Source organism: Silene latifolia, unplaced genomic scaffold (assembly GCF_048544455.1).
Source record: "Silene latifolia isolate original U9 population unplaced genomic scaffold, ASM4854445v1 scaffold_119, whole genome shotgun sequence".
Taxonomy (NCBI): Eukaryota; Viridiplantae; Streptophyta; class Magnoliopsida; order Caryophyllales; family Caryophyllaceae; genus Silene; species Silene latifolia.
In genome coordinates this window covers 419,585-435,789 of record NW_027413127.1, presented here as the reverse complement: position 1 = coordinate 435,789, position 16,205 = coordinate 419,585, and the positions used below count along the sequence as shown (strand labels likewise).

Here is a 16,205-nt window from a genome sequence, read left to right as displayed (position 1 = left end):
TTAGTCGGCACACTTTTTTTGAATCGGATTGGTTAAAAATGGGAGGGGGCAGTGAAGGAGTGTTGGGGTTAATTTGAGGGAATGTGTACCGCCTTTGCTTTGGGAACTGTGAAGTTTTGCCGTTGTGGTGAGTTGACTGTTTTACCCTTTTGTGTTGGGTGAGTTTGGGCGGTTATGTGAGGGGTATTTTGGGGATTTTTGAGGTTGAATTGGCGGGAGATTACGTGGCTTTCTGATTGCCGTATACATTTACAACTACCAGTGGGGTTTGTAGTTTGTACGGCGCCCTAGTGTTGCGATCGAACGACGTCGTTTTTAGCGTGCTTTTGTTATGCATTGTAATTGAGAGTTGAGCCACTAATGGGTAGGTTTGGCAAAACACAAAATTTCATTGAAGACGGTGATATCTGTCACAAAATTTCATTTCCTCTCACAAAATACCCATGAGAGGTGAGTGGGGGGAGCACATGGGAGGTGTCCCACCTTGTCCCCTCTCCCTTTTTATGAGAGGTCTTCAGCTTGTAACGGGATTAGCCCGTTACAGGCAAGACACTTTGTTGGCAAAATTGACCCATCTTGAATAATTCATTCAATTGACCCGAGGACTTAAACATGATTCGAATTCGAATTCGAATGATCCGATCCTATATGACTTAAATGTTTGATATTGGGAATTTATCTTTGACTCTAAATAACTTGATAATAATCGACTTGAGAATTACCCGAACTCAAATTAACCGGAGTCGAATTCTATTAAACTGAAAATGACCCGCCCCGAAAAAACTCAGCAGTAAAATGTCCAGTGTTGATGTAGGCTCTAGTCGATGCAAGTATATATTTTATATCTGTAGCCTCTAGTTGATGCATGTATGACCTAATATAGAATAGTAGAATGAGTTATTTGTTTGCTTTAATCTTGCATTGATCCCCAAATTCTTCTTATGTTCACATCAAACTAAATCACTTTCTATCCATTTCAATTTAAGCCAATTCTTTATTCTTCATTCAATTTTTTGAGCATTTAATCAACCTCAGATAATCAAAATTTTATCAACCTCATTTAATAGCAAAATAGGATTATATCATCTATTCTCTCTCAAGAAACTCTCTCTAAAAACCCTAGCCTCCATCATACTCCGTATTATACAAGGGGCTTCATCGATTATCAATCGATCGATGGTAAGCCCCGAAATTATTTCAAATTTCAATCAATAATATGCATATCTATTTTCTATTCAATAAAAGTCTCCCTTTTGGTGAGAATCGTTTTTCCGTCCCTTATTTCAGGGTTTTTCCATTTATTCGTGGGGTTAGTTTCATCAGTAATATAGTCAAGAGTACTTCGTTGATGGTTTGCAGCGTGTTCTTTCAAAGGGTAAAAGTAATTTGTCAACGATCTTTAGAACCAGTCAGAGGTAAATTTTATCTCATAAATCAAACGAATGATCCCCTCAAAAGCTACATGAAGATAGCGATAATATGACGAGCCCAATTGTCAGATGCTGTTTTGAGATCCCTAGTTTATAAGAAAATTATTTTTCTTTGGTTTCCATTACATTTGTTTTCGATTATTATTATTCTTTGTAAGTGTCGTATGACGTTCTATTAATGAATTGATCTTTTCTCTCAAAAAAAAAAAAAAAAAAAATAGGATAAATTATAGTGTGAGGTAATAAGTTGTATTTAAACATTTTATATCTTCTATATTTGTGTTTAATTTGGGAAGTCAAAACTAAATTATACATAAATCAATGCAATTAATGTATATATTAAATTTTTTTCTCATTTAATTCCTTAAATACAACCCATTGAGTTGTATTTATTATTTCCCTAAATTATATAATCACTCCAAAAATAATCACACATTCCAAACTTGCAACAAACTAAATTTTCAATAAACAATACTTAGGTGACTTTCACTCTATTTAAAAACTCCTCATGACAGTATACTAATGGTGTGAATTACTAAAGGATTCCTCCTTTAATTTGGACAAATTAGAATTAGAAACTACCATCGAAAATTTTGTCCATCATAATTTAACAAGTCCTTGTTTTAGTCAAAAGAAAACTTTTCTTAATTTGTTATGTTACCATTAATTAGGTTTTTTTTCTTTTTGAAATTGGATCCCTAAATATACAATTGAAACATGTTCATAGAATATACGTTGACAGGTCGTATTATTAAGTGTAAGTTTGGAATAGACATGAATGAACTTTAGTGTGAGAACAAGCTTTAGAAAAGTATTTTGTAAAACAATTTTATTATTTATTTTTTATTATTATTTATTTTTATTTTTTTTGCTGACGAGGGGTTGAATCCCTCCGGGCACATGCAATACCCTGCAAACCACGTGTGCCATGTAAGACATCCTTTAGGATGACAGGTAACCGCAGCACTCCCGTGTAGGGAGTCGAACCCGGGACCTCTCAATTCGTTGTCATTGCAACGCTTTGATTCTCTCTACTTTACATTAAGCAACAATTTTATTATTGCTTAATGTAAAGTAGAGAGAAATCGAGAATCATATGAGAGCTACTATACTCTACCTAGTCTAGAATGGTTTCATCCTAAAGGGGGAAGTTTTATTCTAAAACTTTTCAATGGAACCCGGTTGATTTTTTTTTTTTTTTTTTTTTTTTAATTGTCTCACGAAACGTGCACATAGTCGCATTACAATAGCGGAGAAGGGTGATTCATACCTGGGACCTATTATCCACAATACATCCGTCTTAACCCGGTTGAATTTGTGTCGTGGAATATTTTTCCTCTGGATACTTTAACCGGATTAATATATAATTCTAACATAATATTAGAACTTATGAGTACTTATGATGGTTTAAATTAAGTTCGATGAACTCAAAACTTGCCCAACAAAACAGCTTAAATAACCTGCCCAACAAAACAGCTTAAATAACCTATTTGATTATAATCTATCACTTCAACATTTACAAAAATGAAAGAACCGAATACTTATGAATCAAAGAGTTACTTTTCATATACGGAGTATCATTTATGATGAAATTTTCACAAGTTGAAGTGAACTATCCATTTTTTCCTTTGATTACAATACTGTTCACAAAGAATTAAAAAGGCAAACAAATGATTAAGATAAAAGAAGTATAATCATATTATGTACAATAGCTAATATCGACACTTGTAGAAAATCGTCTTAGTATATATTCATATCCGTAGGCTCTAACCAATGCATGTTTGTCCTAATTTAGAATGAATTACGGAGTATTTGATCTAAATTCCTTTTACATTCACATCAAATTAAATCACTTTCTATCCATTTCAATTAAAATTCAATTTATTTGAATAATCTCTCCTAAAATTTTATCAACCTCAATTAATAACTAAATAGGATAAAATTATAAAAATCACACTCCAAGATAACCATACATTCAAGCTTGCAACAAACTAAATTTTCAATCAACAATGCTTTCTTAGCACCAACTTATGAGCATTTTGGAAGACGTGGCTTTCATTCTATTATAATACTCCACGTGGCAGTATACTAATGGTGAATTACTAAAGGATGCCTCCTTTGATTGGACAAATTAGATATAACCTTTGAAAATTGAGTCCCATCATAATTTAACAAGTCCTTGTTTAATCAATAATTAAGAAACTAATTTATTTTATTTGTTGTGTTACCATTAGTTTTTTTTAAAGAAATTGGAGCCCTACATATACAATCTAATAATATGTTCATAGAATGTATACACGATAACAGTTCATATTAAATATAGGTTTGGAATAAATATGAGTCAAATTTAATGTACATGCCTTAGAGAAACAGGTTTGAGATAGGTAATAACTTGAACTTTTGTAAATTTTCAAAAATACAATTGTAAATACTCAATTGCCTTGTGCATCGATATGATTATGGGCTCGATTTTAACTAGCAGGACGCTCAAAAGACCTATTAACGACCCTAATCATAACGTAATACAATTGTAACTTAGATATTTTAAGGTAGTCTTACTTAAAAGCATCTTTTTTTTTGGTGTAAATCGGGGTGTCCATCGTCGACAACAGTGTATAATCCCTTCGCCGCGTCTTAAACTCACAACTTAAAATGGTATAAGTCGATCGTAAATAAAATTCACATATTTTGAGTTGTTTTACACGATAACTTGTGTAAAATGAGTTTTCTGTAACCATTATTTAAGAGTTTTTTTTTCTTTTAACCACTACAGTGATCTATTTGACACAGTGATCGTGTAAAACCGCCTCACAGAAGACCAACTAAATAACATTTTTGTATTAATTTTTTTATGGAAAATGATAAATACAACCCAATCAACCTATTGGGTTGTATTTAAGCAACTAAAAAAGGAAATAAATACTTAATAACAGCATTAATTGCATTTTCATGTGTAATTTCTTCTCTAATTTCTAAATTAATACCAAATTTAGAAGGGTATTAAATACTTAAATACAACCCGGTGAGTGTATTTATCATTTTCCTTTTTTTATTTATTAGCACTATAAAAAGAGCTTTAAATGGCGGCAAACCTAACTAACTTTCTCCAAAACCAAACTAACCTCCCAAAATTAGAAACTTCTCCACACCCAAAAAAAAAAAACGTTTCGATAATGTTCACCTTACAACTCTCCCACACCACACCTTTCCCTCACCCAAAATCCACCCTCAAAACCCGGTCCACAACCCCACTCTACATACAAATAAACCCGGCTCACCCGGCCCCACACCCAAGACTATCCCAAAAACTTCCTCTAGCCACCACAAACGCAGGGGCCGTGGCGGTGGAGGAGCAGGAGCAGGAGGAGGAGTTGCCAGAAGGGCTACAACGAGACGCGATGCCACGCCACGTGGCGGTGATAATGGATGGGAATGTGAGGTGGGCCCGGCAACGAGGTTTGCCTGGAGGAGCAGGGCATGAAGCAGGGGTGAGGTCGTTAAGGAAGTTGGTTGAGTTGTGTTGTAGATGGGGTATTAAGGTTCTTACTGTTTTTGCCTTTTCTTATGATAATTGGGTTCGTCCTAAGGTTTGTCTTTTTTCCCGTCTTTTCGTTTTTCGCGATAAAATGTCTGGTGTAAGGCGGTTTTACAATAACTTATTTAAAATCATCGTTCATATTAATGCTCAGTGACTACTTTTACAATATCTTCTGTAAAACCGTCTTTCAGTTACCAAGATAGGCACATTAAAAAGTTTAGTGACTAGTTTTATAAAGGTAGTTATGTAAACCAGATGTTGTTTTCGGCGGCTTTACGGTTATGTTATTGTAAAACGGCCTTACACAAGTTGTTGTCTTTCGCAAAAACTTAAATAATGAGTACTTGGACAATGATTATATTTTACGTATTTTATTATATGATTCACTTAATGATATTTACGATAACACTCTTTTGTATATATGCATGCAACGGTTTTACATTTGACGAAGGAAATTCTCAAAATTAAGCTATCATTTGCCCTTATTTTATTTCTATACCATCCAATTTACTTCGAATTATTAATAAACGTTTACGTCAGACATATAAGAACGAGTCAATTTTTAATATGTTTGTGTTACATGTTACTAATATTATTGGGATTATTATAGGTTAATCTTTGCCGTAGAATTAGTGGCTATATCCCGTATTTTGAAGCTAGTTATTAATTGTGAGATATCTGTTACTCATTAAGTTACTGAGAGACCATTTTGTTTACCTGATTATATGTGGTAGTTATTAACGAGCTTCTTGGCTTTGATTACAAGTGCAGGTGGAGGTCGAATTTCTAATGAGCTTATTCGAGAAAGGAATTAAATCCGAAATAGAAAACTTTAAAAGGTATATACTCCGTAATTTTCTATATCTTTTTTCTCGACATTTACTGTGCAATACGTATTTCGAGTATACTAACGTAATTAGCCAAAGTTACGCGACCAACAAATCGACTGATGTCAACTTTTCTTAGAGAGTATTTACCCTTAATTTATGTAAATATATACGGATTATCGACATAAAATGTAAAACTAATGGATAAATTCGATGCCATTACGGAATATTCGAACATAACTATCAAGGTTCACCTTCAATATAATCCTTAGATGTATAATTCAGGAATTTTTTCTGGTTAGTTTTTATTTGGTTTTAGCTCAAGTTACGTAGACAAATAAAAATGCTCATCATATTAAATCTTCCTAAGCTATTATGTCATTTTCTTGCTTCTACATGTCAAATTGTAATGTGGACTGTTCTATAACATTAGATTTTATCCACAAATTCTTGTTTAAGACAGATATATTCGCCTTAAACAATAAAACGTGTCAAGTAGATAGATGAAACAAAAAAAACATAACGTTTAAGAAATGACACATTCTTGTCCTAGCTACATATACCTATGTGGCTTATAAGAAAGTATTTCACCCGTTTTACGGATATGACTGTATTAAGGGAGACCAACTGAATTTTACAAGTGTAAGACAAAATCCCATTTGTATGTTGCATAATATTTCATTTTCCAATTAACTTTATCCTCTCAAAATTCTTAAATCCTCAAATTTTTTATCCATCATTGTCAAAATATGAAATTTCTAGAAGACGGTCGAGTCTGAAAGGGTCGAAATCGACTATTTTGTGATACATTTTCATGATTCGGCCAGTATCGTCGTCATTAGTCCTTTGTCGATAAGCGACACTCGACTAATAGTCTAATAGAAATGTTTTCCCTAATATTCCGCAATTATTTCAACCTTGCATTGTCAAAATACGATGGAATAAAGCAAAATGTCTCGTAATAATCGTTTAATGGTTAAACAGGGAAGGAATTCGGATATCAATAATCGGAGACTCGTCGAAACTTCCTACATCCTTACAGAAATTAATATCAGAAGCAGAAGAAACAACAAAGAACAACACAAGACTACAATTAATCGTAGCAGTAAGTTACAGCGGAAAATACGACATTATCCAAGCCTGCAGAAACATAGCACAAAAGGCGAAAGATGGTCTTGTAAAAGTCGAAGAAATTGACGAGGAATTAATCGAACAAGAACTCGAGACCAACTGTACAGAGTACCCTTACCCTGATTTGCTTATAAGAACAAGTGGTGAGCTTAGAGTTAGTAACTTCCTGTTATGGCAACTGGCTTATACTGAACTTTTTTTTGTACGCGCGCTTTGGCCTGATTTCGGCCAGGATGAGTTTGTCGAGGCATTGTCTTCGTTTCAACAGAGGAGTAGACGGTATGGTGGTCGTGATTTTCAGGTTGAAGACGGTAAATCAAGTGATTAGACATGGAAATTACGGAGTTTTGCTTGAGATGTTGTATCTAACCTATACCATAGTTACATTCTTATGTATATACAATACATTTATACAAGTTTCAGTGGCGGATCCAGGAAAATTTCTTTCCGGGGCCCTGATTAATATTAAAAACTATTTATACATTAAAGTTATAAATTTATTTTCTTAGCGTGAAATTTAGATAAAATATGCAAAAAGAATGTTTTCCAGTGTCCCTGGACCCTGGAATGTTGTACATAGATCCATTGGATGTTCACTCGAAAAGAAAAAAAAAAAGATCCACCGGGCAGAAGGGAGAGAGTTTTATTGATATGTGAGGAGTTTTTCAGATTACAGATTCAGACGGTATGATAAGCATGACTACTTGGGAGAGGCTTAGAGAGTTTATAGTTTATATAATACTCTCTAAGACCTACTACAGAATGACCTAATAAGGCCCAAGACAGATCCTAGCCCGATAACAGATACGACTACCGTTTAGGTTTGGGGGCGTTGCCCCCGAAACCCATCGGGGATCACGTTGCGTCCCCGAACCCTTGAACCATTGAACCAGGGCGCTTCGCCCCTGGACCCAGACTCGCTAACCAGTCAGCGAGACCCCCGCATAGTCATTCGAAGTGGCGACTAACAGAATCAAGGCACAAACCCAGCAACATCATTTCTATGTGATTTACAGTAAGGGAGCAAGAGCCTTTAAATTTCGACAAGACGGTGTCAGGAACAATACAACACCTTTCAAAGTTCAAACTGCATATACACAAATTGATACTGTATTCTTTATTACTGATTACTGAACTTTATGTAGTCATTTTTCGAATATGGTGAAAGTTTTTGGTTTCTTAGGTCTTGAGCTTCTTTGTAACTTCAGCTAGATATTTGCCTTGGTAAAATGCTAGCTCAAGTTCCAGTTCACTTGGTTGTCGCGAACCATCTCCTGCAAATGTACCAGCTCCGTATGAAGATCCACCTTTCACCTCGTCCATTTTAAACATTCTTTCGCCAAAGGTATATCCTAGCGGAACATATAGCATTCCGTGGTGAGCCAACTGTGTTATAGCGGTAAAGCTGTTCAATCCAAGCCATCAAAAAACTTATATGAGACGGTCTTACATGTAAATCTATTCAGATTGTTTCCGTATAATAAATTTCAGAAAGTTTTAATCTTTTTCCGAAAACAAATGCATTGCATTGGAACAGTAGAGGAACTTACGCGGAATTCTCCTGGCCGCCTCCATAGAAGCCGGTACTCCAGAAGATTCCTGCAGGTTTACCAGCCAGTGACTGAGAAGAACATATCTTATCAGTGGATGCAAAGAAGGCTAGAAATTGAGCAGGCATCATCCCAAATCGAGACGGAAACCCGAATAGAAACCCATCTGCCTCTACTAGTTGTTCTGCCTTAATTTCTGCAACATCAGTTGGTTTTTCAGGTGCTTTCATTTTGTGCAGTACACTTTCTGGTAATGTCTCAGGAATCTGTTTCAGAAAAATCATCACATTCACATATCCATCTGTGCTTTACCAACCGTGGCGGTCTGGCGGAGCCAGGATTTGCCGTTAAGAGGGCAAAAATCTCAGCAGAGACGAACAGGTAATGCCATAAGATGAACTAAATTTTAAAAAAAAAAATCAACTAAAATTATCGAAATTTTCATTTTTCAATGGGAGTATTAATCGGGGATTTTTCAAATTTCTCCTCGCATATTTGGTCAAAATGTAGTGAATTGGACCAAACGGAGAAAGAACTACAAAAAAAAAAAAAAAAAAAAAAAAGGGAAAAATAAATTAATTGAAATTATGAAAAAAAAATACCAGCCACAAAGATGGTTCAACACCTTCAACAGAACTAGCTCCTCTATACACTTCACGAGCCATAGTTTCAACATGCCCATGTAAAGAGTAATACCTGCATAAACACGGGTTTACTCACTCCGTCTCAGTCATTTATTTATCGTTAATTACTGCTCACTAAAAAAAAAATTAAAAGGTAAATAAATGATTAGAACAAACGGACCACTATTCGCGTTAATTTTACATAACCCAATAAGCATACTTAACCTTTGTATTAGCAACACAAATTAAAAATGATGTTTCTGAATGACTGAGATGAAAATTGCATCGAGAACTGCATTAAATGACGGGTATTTCACATAAAATGAAACCCAGTGTACCAACTTTAGTGAGCTATTCTCAATCATAATTCAGAACTAAAGAGTAATCCATATTTTACTCCGATCCCATGCAAATATCTACCAATCTTCAATTTTCAAGGATTTCATTAATACAATTTCTCGACGCAATTTTCATTCTCGTCACTGGATGCATACAACTTACAAGAAGCTTACACTATGTAGACTTTAACGGAAGACATTGTTTGAGGTGTGTAAGACTGCAATAATGTTGCAATAACAATTGATTTTTGTGGTGATCCTATTTTATTATTTTATTATTATTATTATTATTTTATTATTAATTTCATTTGTTAGAAGGTACGTACATCTATCTACATACCTTTAACATGAGATGCGTGTTAATCTAAACAAATTGTGAGTTGTGACATAGAGAAGAGGACAAGTCTATGATTGATCTAGTTTTGGGACTTTTTTTTTTTTTTTTTTTTTTTTTTTGAGACAATAATGAACTTCATTTATAACGTAAAAACAGTGCATACAAAGTACATATAAATTCAGCCAGTTGCCAAGCTAACTGACCAGTGAACATACAGACGAAGGAAACTACGAATTGTGCTCAAAAAGTGGCGCAATTCGATTGGTACTGACTTTGATGAGGCCAGAACAGAAGTTAATTTTTTTGAAGTAACTTTGAAAGCAACAGAAGGTTGCGAAGCTGAGTGAGCTCTATACATAGAGCGAAGTAGACCTTGTGTTGATGCTGCAAAAACCGTGGGTGCACGCACATGTTGAACAACATGAGTGCCAGAGAGCGTATCCCAAGAAGAGATGATGTAATGATCCCGACGAGTTGCCCTGCATACAGGAATAAAGTAAGTCACCGCAGAGACAGGCAAGGCACAGTCTAATCTCGGTAAAGACAGTTTGGAGGTAGCTGCAGAAAACGAAGACCAAAGTACAGTCAGCTGAGAATGAGATGCAAGAAGGTAGTCAGAGAGATTTAAAATCTGAAGCGGATTGACACTGCAATTGTCAAAAACTACCGAGTTGCGAGTCATCCAAATGGCCTTAATAATACATAGGAAGCGAAGAAGGCACTTATCTGCAGAATCCGTGATCCTGTGAAAATAGGTAATAAAGTCAGCAATCCAGCGTTGCAACGAAACAGCAGGATTAGCTACAGAATTAATGCCAAGAGCCGACGACAGCCAAACATGTCTAGAAACAGTACAAGATCGAAAATAAAAATAGCCTTAGACAAAATGTAGTCGGATTAAACTTATTTAGCGAAATGGGGTTTAATTTGTAAGAAATACGTTATTTGACATATTTCAAGAAGGCGACATATTATCTCTTACTAGAATTATGGTGTTTTCGTTTTCGTGACTCAAAATTATTCATGTGAACGGAAGAAGTAGATTTTAGCGAATTTAATTGGGAAAGTTATTGAAATTATTCGTGTGCCAAACATGACCAATTAATGTATTATACAACCGGTTGTATATACAACTTTTTAAGTGTTGTAGAGCTTTGTTACAAAGTTGTCGAGCTCTATTAACAACATTATCGAGTTATGATACAAAGTTGTTGAAACTTACTGCAGGAATAATTATTAAGCCTCAATAACTTCGTAAAATAAATTTCAATAACTTGTAAAATAACTTAACAACTTTGTGTCAGAGCTCAATAACTTTGACGCGGTTGTATATAGCTATTATACAACTAGTTGTAGGATAATATTTGTGAAACATGACACCTAATTTGTAAACCTTAGCAAACCGTCACAAACACAACTTAATCAGCTTTTGTGTAATTCTATAATTAGTAAGGTCTTTCTCTACAACGTGCAATTGTCAGCTAGTTTAATTGGTAAATTTACAGACAAGCAATATTGATATCTGAAACGAAAGGATCGGTATATTACAACCCACCTCACTAAGTTGTCTAAGCAGAAAAAAAAAAAAGGCATTTTTACACAGCAATAGAAAAGACACCATTTTACAATAAATTCACAGAAAAACGAAAAAAATAAAAATAAAAAAAAATTGAAAGTATATACTCCGTATTAACTATCATAAGAAATCTTATCAAGAAATGAAGACTCAGCAAGGTCAATGGCCCGAGCAACCACATGAGCCTCACTCTGGCATTCTTGGGCTACATCTCTCGGGTCACTATCTGCAACGATGGATGCTCCAGCTTGTATATGGGCGACCCATTCTCGTCGATTCTTTGGGTTCTTGTAGGATAACAAAGTGTCAAAATTATTCCCAGTCGGAAACACTATGGTTCTTGGGGAAAGGGCAATGTCCATGTTTCCTGAAAATGAAATGCTGCCAATTCCTCCTCCATATAGGCCGCGTCTGTTTACCTCGAGCTCATCTATTAATTCAATTGCTTTAATCTGTATAATAATAATAATCATTAGCAGAAGGATTAGGAGCTAAATTATAAGCGTTATACCGTTTGAGAAGAAATGTTTAAAAGATTCGACCTTTGGTGCGCCTGTAACTGATTCTGGAGGTAATGCAGTTTGTAAAGTATTCCACCAGGTTGAACCTACATCAGTAACCTGCAGAAGAGCAAAATCGTAAAATATATTTTAGATGTTTCTTCGAGTAATGATGCATTTTGCATAACATTGGGTGTAAGATGTATGCAGATTTACGTGCTGAAAACACAGGAATTATTAATGGATGATATGTGATGAACATTGTGGCTAAATAGAGTCAATCGACCATTATTTTAATTTAAAAGAACGAAAAATACTCGATTCAGCAGGACTGATACTAAATAGATTGAAACTTTTTGGGTTTTTACTTTCTTAATCTTAAGCAGCATGGTTTTTGAAATGCTGATGATTTCTGAACGCGATCATGAGCATCGTCCTTTAATGACTTTACGACTAACCCAAGTGGCGTCTGCTTCTTATGCAGTATGATAATCGATAAGTATATGATCCTTAATTTCTGATAAAGAATATGTGAATCAGATTCGCAAGGGAAAAGGAAGAGGGATGGCAAACCTTTCTAACAGTTTTCGCCAAATCGGCAAACACAGTCTGCCCATTGTAATGCTTTACACCATTGAAAACCTGCTTTCCCAGCACACCCTTCTCTAGTCTCCCCGCTCCGTTTACACGTCCATTATGAGTTCCATTAACAATTTTTCTCTGCTAAAGTAAAATCCAGATTATAAGAAACGAATGCTTACCCTGAATAATAAAAATTTCCGAAATTAAGCAGAGCTGTTTGACATCTCAGTTATTACCTTTGGCTCAACATGTGTGAGGGTTTCATGACTTGAAGCAACAAGAACAGACCCTCTAACCTGATATATTATGAAAAAAATGAAGTTACATATGCAATTAGCCATAATAACGCGTATATTTTTTTTTTTTTGTTTGGCAAAAAGGGATTCACAAGGGATATTGTACATTAGTATTGGATACGGGTTTTAACCGTGGTAATACTACTGTAGTATCCCTCCAACTGATTTGACCAGTTAAGCAACCTGATATTTGCACGAAAATAGAAATTGTATGTAAGGAACTTACTTGTAAATATGCCATGAAAGGACTTGGATTCGCAATACTTAACGTCCTATAAACTTCAAATGGATCTGAAAACGTCCTCCTTTCAAACCTCTGACTTAAGGATAGCTGTTGTATGTCACCAGTCATAATATGCTCCTTTGCAGTGTATATGGCTTTTTCATACGTTTCACTACTGTCTCTGCTCAGAATCTCACCTTTAAAACGTCGTTTATGGCCATCGCATTCAATTGAACCAGCAGACAGCCGTGGACTGAAAGCAGTAGAAAGAAGACAAGATTATTAGTTGAGTAGAGTGACAGAGTGAATCACATATGGTGACGGCTTTTTCAGATGGTGACGGCTTCTTACTTGACTATATCATAGACCTTGGATAGCAAGGACTGTAGGCGGTTCATTCCGTTTTCTATTGCTTCCTCTGTTGATGAAAATCGATCCAATTGAACCCAGTGAATCACATATATTTTCTGAATTTACAGGAGTTTAGAATAATTATGATGAGTGAAACACAAATGAAAGAACACCATTCAAAGCATAATGTATGACAGGTTTGCTTCAAGACTTGTACCCAGTGCCGTGAAGGCTACACCGATAGCAGGGTAAAGGGTTTGCTGTAAGATAATATGCTTTCTGTTGAAAGCTTTGTTACTCCGATACTTCACTTAGTTGCCGTATTCCGTATCCGATACGTATTTTGTCGGATACGATACGACAATTTGATACATTTTAGATCAAAATATTGAAAATTTCTCACAAAATAGCCGTATCAGGTACTCCGATACGTATTTTTCCGGATACGAGTAGACGAGTCTGAGTAACATAGGTTGAAAGTACATAGAGGCTGTTTTTAGATGAGCCCTACCAAAAATTGCATGGGAAATTGATGAGCCTTCGGCTCTACTGGAAATAAAAAATATATGAGCTAAGCAATTAAGCATCAGGCTAAAGTGGCACCTTTTCGATGTGATCAAACACAAGGACATCGTCATAAAGACCAAGGTATACATCTGGGAGGTTCCTATCATCTACCGGAGCATTTGAAAATGTAAGCCTTTTCTCTCCATAACGTACCGTGTCATAAGAAAAGTATCCCACCCATCCACCTGGTGCAATGACGACAGTCAGCTAAGGACGGTACGAGGTATCAGTAATCAAGCTTGGAAAAAAGCGATGCTGGGAAAATTGACATACCACAAAACACTTCGGGAAGATCATCCATTTGTCGCGGATTAAACTTTTCCGTGATTCTTTGAGCAATCATCATTGGTTCATCCGAATGCTCTTGTGTCCTCCAGCCTTCTAGATGATTCATTATCGTCACTGAATTCTCCATAGCTATGATCTCCATTGCAGGATTAGCTCCAATCACACTATATCTTCCCTACACGAATTGATTAAGAGAGCTAAATTTATTTGTAAGCACACGTAAAAGGGGTTATAGGCTAAAAAGGCACACTAGGATAACAACAGAACCCCACAGCCTCAGAGGTCCGTCTATACAACAAGGCAGCAGGATCAAATGTATGCAACCTTTCATGTTTCGGAGGACACGCCATTTCGTCAACCAAACTCGTACTTCACAATTTAAGAAGCCAATTTGCTTCACTTCATCATACTCCAAAAGCAAAACATAGTGACTTTTTAAATTGATACTGAGGGATAAGAAAAGAACTACGAGTAAGATTTGAGCTCTTACAACAGTTGGAGTATCCGCTTCAAACTCAACGGACTCAAACAGAAAACTGGGAGTTTCGTGATCATCTTCATTCACTAAGCAGCGATATGCAAGCACAGGAGTCAACTGATCAGCATATATGCATTGATATAACGGAGTCAAGTTCCCATGTTTTGATGCGTCCACAAACTTGGCTGATTGGTTCACTGTATAGAAGACATATGGAAATATGGAATTAGTTAATGCCAGTAAAGTTCCGAAATTGGAGTTAAGTGGCAATTATTAATTCTCCTAACATAACCAAATATAGTATATACCCTAAAACAATATAAAACAACAAAAGAAACTGACAATGTTCCCTTTAAGTAACACCATTTCACACTATGAAACCGAACACGTTTTCTTGTCCTTCTAATAACTACAGTAGCATAAACATCATTGCTCGGACTCTTCATTTTTCACTTCAGTGCCCATCTCACACTTGACTTTCGGACATGGCTAAAAGCATTAAAAACTCGAAAAAAAAAAAAAAAAAAAAAAGAAACGCACACCCATTTTAGATGGTTTACCTTGTGAGCTAGAGCAGAGAACAGCGGAAACAGCAAAACGTCCAGGGTGAAAACGTGGACGGTAACTGAGACAGGTTGATAGCATTGTACAACCAGACTGTACCGACTGTGACCATCGGAGAGATGGCGACATCCAAGGCAAGGTTGCAGCTGCCATTGATTATTAGTGGGATAAACAGAGAAGACAATGAAGAGTGGACACTACAGGGAACGTAACGCGGCATTAAAAACCAAATAATCCACCTGAAGTCACCTGTAATCTATCATCTTCCCAACCTCTCAAGATATATTGAACACTTTACAGTGAGTCATATACTTGTCATTTCAGTAACAGCACGCTTTAAATGCTGCCAATAATATGGCTTCTGTGAAGAGTGGATATGTATGGGCCTTATTGCCTTAAATTCTCCATGTGGGTATTTGTTGACAAATTGACATTAATCATCGCTCGCTTTTAGTGAAATTTAAACAAAAATATGCACACAATAATTATATGAAAACGTGAAAATGTAAACAGTATAAAGGATAAAAGCTTTTGAAGCAATAGTTAAGAGACTTTTCTAAGTGCAAATGGGGAACTGAAAATTGACAAAAGCAGTTGATAATGACACCCACTTCGAGAGAACGCCTTATTCGACTATTCGTAAAAACCTTTCGTTAAAACCAAAGATATAGGTACCTTAACTCCACGTTGTCCTCAAATGTCCCCGCTTATGTCGAAGATCAGGAGGTTGACTGCACAAAGCTTTCTCCATGTGCTATAAAGAGGCTATTTATGTAGACCACAATGAAAGATTCGTCAAAAATTAAATTGAACTGATGCTTTACCGTGTAAGAAGTACGTACGTCTAATAAGTTGTTACGCTTTATTCCATCATAGTCCAAAGTTAAAGAATAGTGAATCTTTAACTTCAATGGAGATGGAAATGGAAATTGAAAGAATAACGCCAAAATAAATAGAAAAGGAAGAAAGAGTTTTTCCGGTCAACAAATCACAGTGTTGCGCCGGA

The 16,205-nt window shown here is 35.7% G+C and overlaps 3 protein-coding genes across 3 annotated transcripts; 1 reads left to right on the top strand and 2 right to left on the bottom strand.

The window, feature by feature from the left end:
- The first annotated feature begins 4,525 nt into the window (after nucleotides 1–4,525).
- Nucleotides 4,526–7,256, top strand: LOC141637494 (dehydrodolichyl diphosphate synthase 2-like). The gene is made up of 3 exons (XM_074446961.1): nucleotides 4,526–5,017; nucleotides 5,740–5,807; nucleotides 6,780–7,256. The coding sequence occupies exons 1-3, from the start codon at nucleotides 4,604–4,606 to the stop codon at nucleotides 7,252–7,254; spliced, it is 957 nt and encodes a 318-aa protein (XP_074303062.1). The 5' UTR covers nucleotides 4,526–4,603; the 3' UTR covers nucleotides 7,255–7,256.
- Nucleotides 7,257–7,891: 635 nt separating this feature from the next.
- On the bottom strand, nucleotides 7,892–9,732 carry LOC141637492 (putative NAD(P)H dehydrogenase (quinone) FQR1-like 3). Its single transcript, XM_074446959.1, has 4 exons — nucleotides 9,612–9,732; nucleotides 9,079–9,172; nucleotides 8,477–8,742; nucleotides 7,892–8,331 (listed from the first exon to the last, which is right to left on the bottom strand). The coding sequence occupies exons 1-4, from the start codon at nucleotides 9,635–9,637 to the stop codon at nucleotides 8,106–8,108; spliced, it is 612 nt and encodes a 203-aa protein (XP_074303060.1). The 5' UTR covers nucleotides 9,638–9,732; the 3' UTR covers nucleotides 7,892–8,105.
- Nucleotides 9,733–11,353: 1,621 nt separating this feature from the next.
- Nucleotides 11,354–15,719, bottom strand: LOC141637511 (anthranilate synthase alpha subunit 2, chloroplastic-like). Its single transcript, XM_074446985.1, has 10 exons — nucleotides 15,196–15,719; nucleotides 14,648–14,832; nucleotides 14,143–14,332; nucleotides 13,906–14,054; nucleotides 13,303–13,418; nucleotides 12,955–13,204; nucleotides 12,669–12,728; nucleotides 12,424–12,570; nucleotides 11,893–11,970; nucleotides 11,354–11,802 (listed from the first exon to the last, which is right to left on the bottom strand). The coding sequence occupies exons 1-10, from the start codon at nucleotides 15,350–15,352 to the stop codon at nucleotides 11,464–11,466; spliced, it is 1,671 nt and encodes a 556-aa protein (XP_074303086.1). The 5' UTR covers nucleotides 15,353–15,719; the 3' UTR covers nucleotides 11,354–11,463.
- Between the last annotated feature and the right edge of the window lie 486 nt (nucleotides 15,720–16,205).

What these genes read in the sequence shown, in the direction of transcription:
- LOC141637494 (XM_074446961.1), top strand. Translation starts at nt 4,604, where the DNA reads ATGTTCACCTTACAACTCTCCCACACCACACCTTTCCCTCACCCAAAA. An exon ending in ATAATTGGGTTCGTCCTAAG is followed by an intron (nt 5,018 to 5,739) that starts GTTTGTCTTTTT and finishes TTACAAGTGCAG; the next exon opens with GTGGAGGTCGAATTTCTAAT. An exon ending in GAAATAGAAAACTTTAAAAG is followed by an intron (nt 5,808 to 6,779) that starts GTATATACTCCG and finishes ATGGTTAAACAG; the next exon opens with GGAAGGAATTCGGATATCAA.
- LOC141637492 (XM_074446959.1), bottom strand. Translation starts at nt 9,637, where the DNA reads ATGTCTTCCGTTAAAGTCTACATAGT. An exon ending in TCCGTTAAAGTCTACATAGT is followed by an intron (nt 9,173 to 9,611) that starts GTAAGCTTCTTG and finishes GTGTTTATGCAG; the next exon opens with GTATTACTCTTTACATGGGC. An exon ending in TTGAACCATCTTTGTGGCTG is followed by an intron (nt 8,743 to 9,078) that starts GTATTTTTTTTT and finishes TTTCTGAAACAG; the next exon opens with ATTCCTGAGACATTACCAGA.
- LOC141637511 (XM_074446985.1), bottom strand. Translation starts at nt 15,352, where the DNA reads ATGGCAGCTGCAACCTTGCCTTGGATGTCGCCATCTCTCCGATGGTCA. An exon ending in AAGCGGATACTCCAACTGTT is followed by an intron (nt 14,333 to 14,647) that starts GTAAGAGCTCAA and finishes CAATTCGTGTAG; the next exon opens with GGAAGATATAGTGTGATTGG. An exon ending in TGTTTGATCACATCGAAAAG is followed by an intron (nt 13,419 to 13,905) that starts GTGCCACTTTAG and finishes CTGTAAATTCAG; the next exon opens with AAAATATATGTGATTCACTG.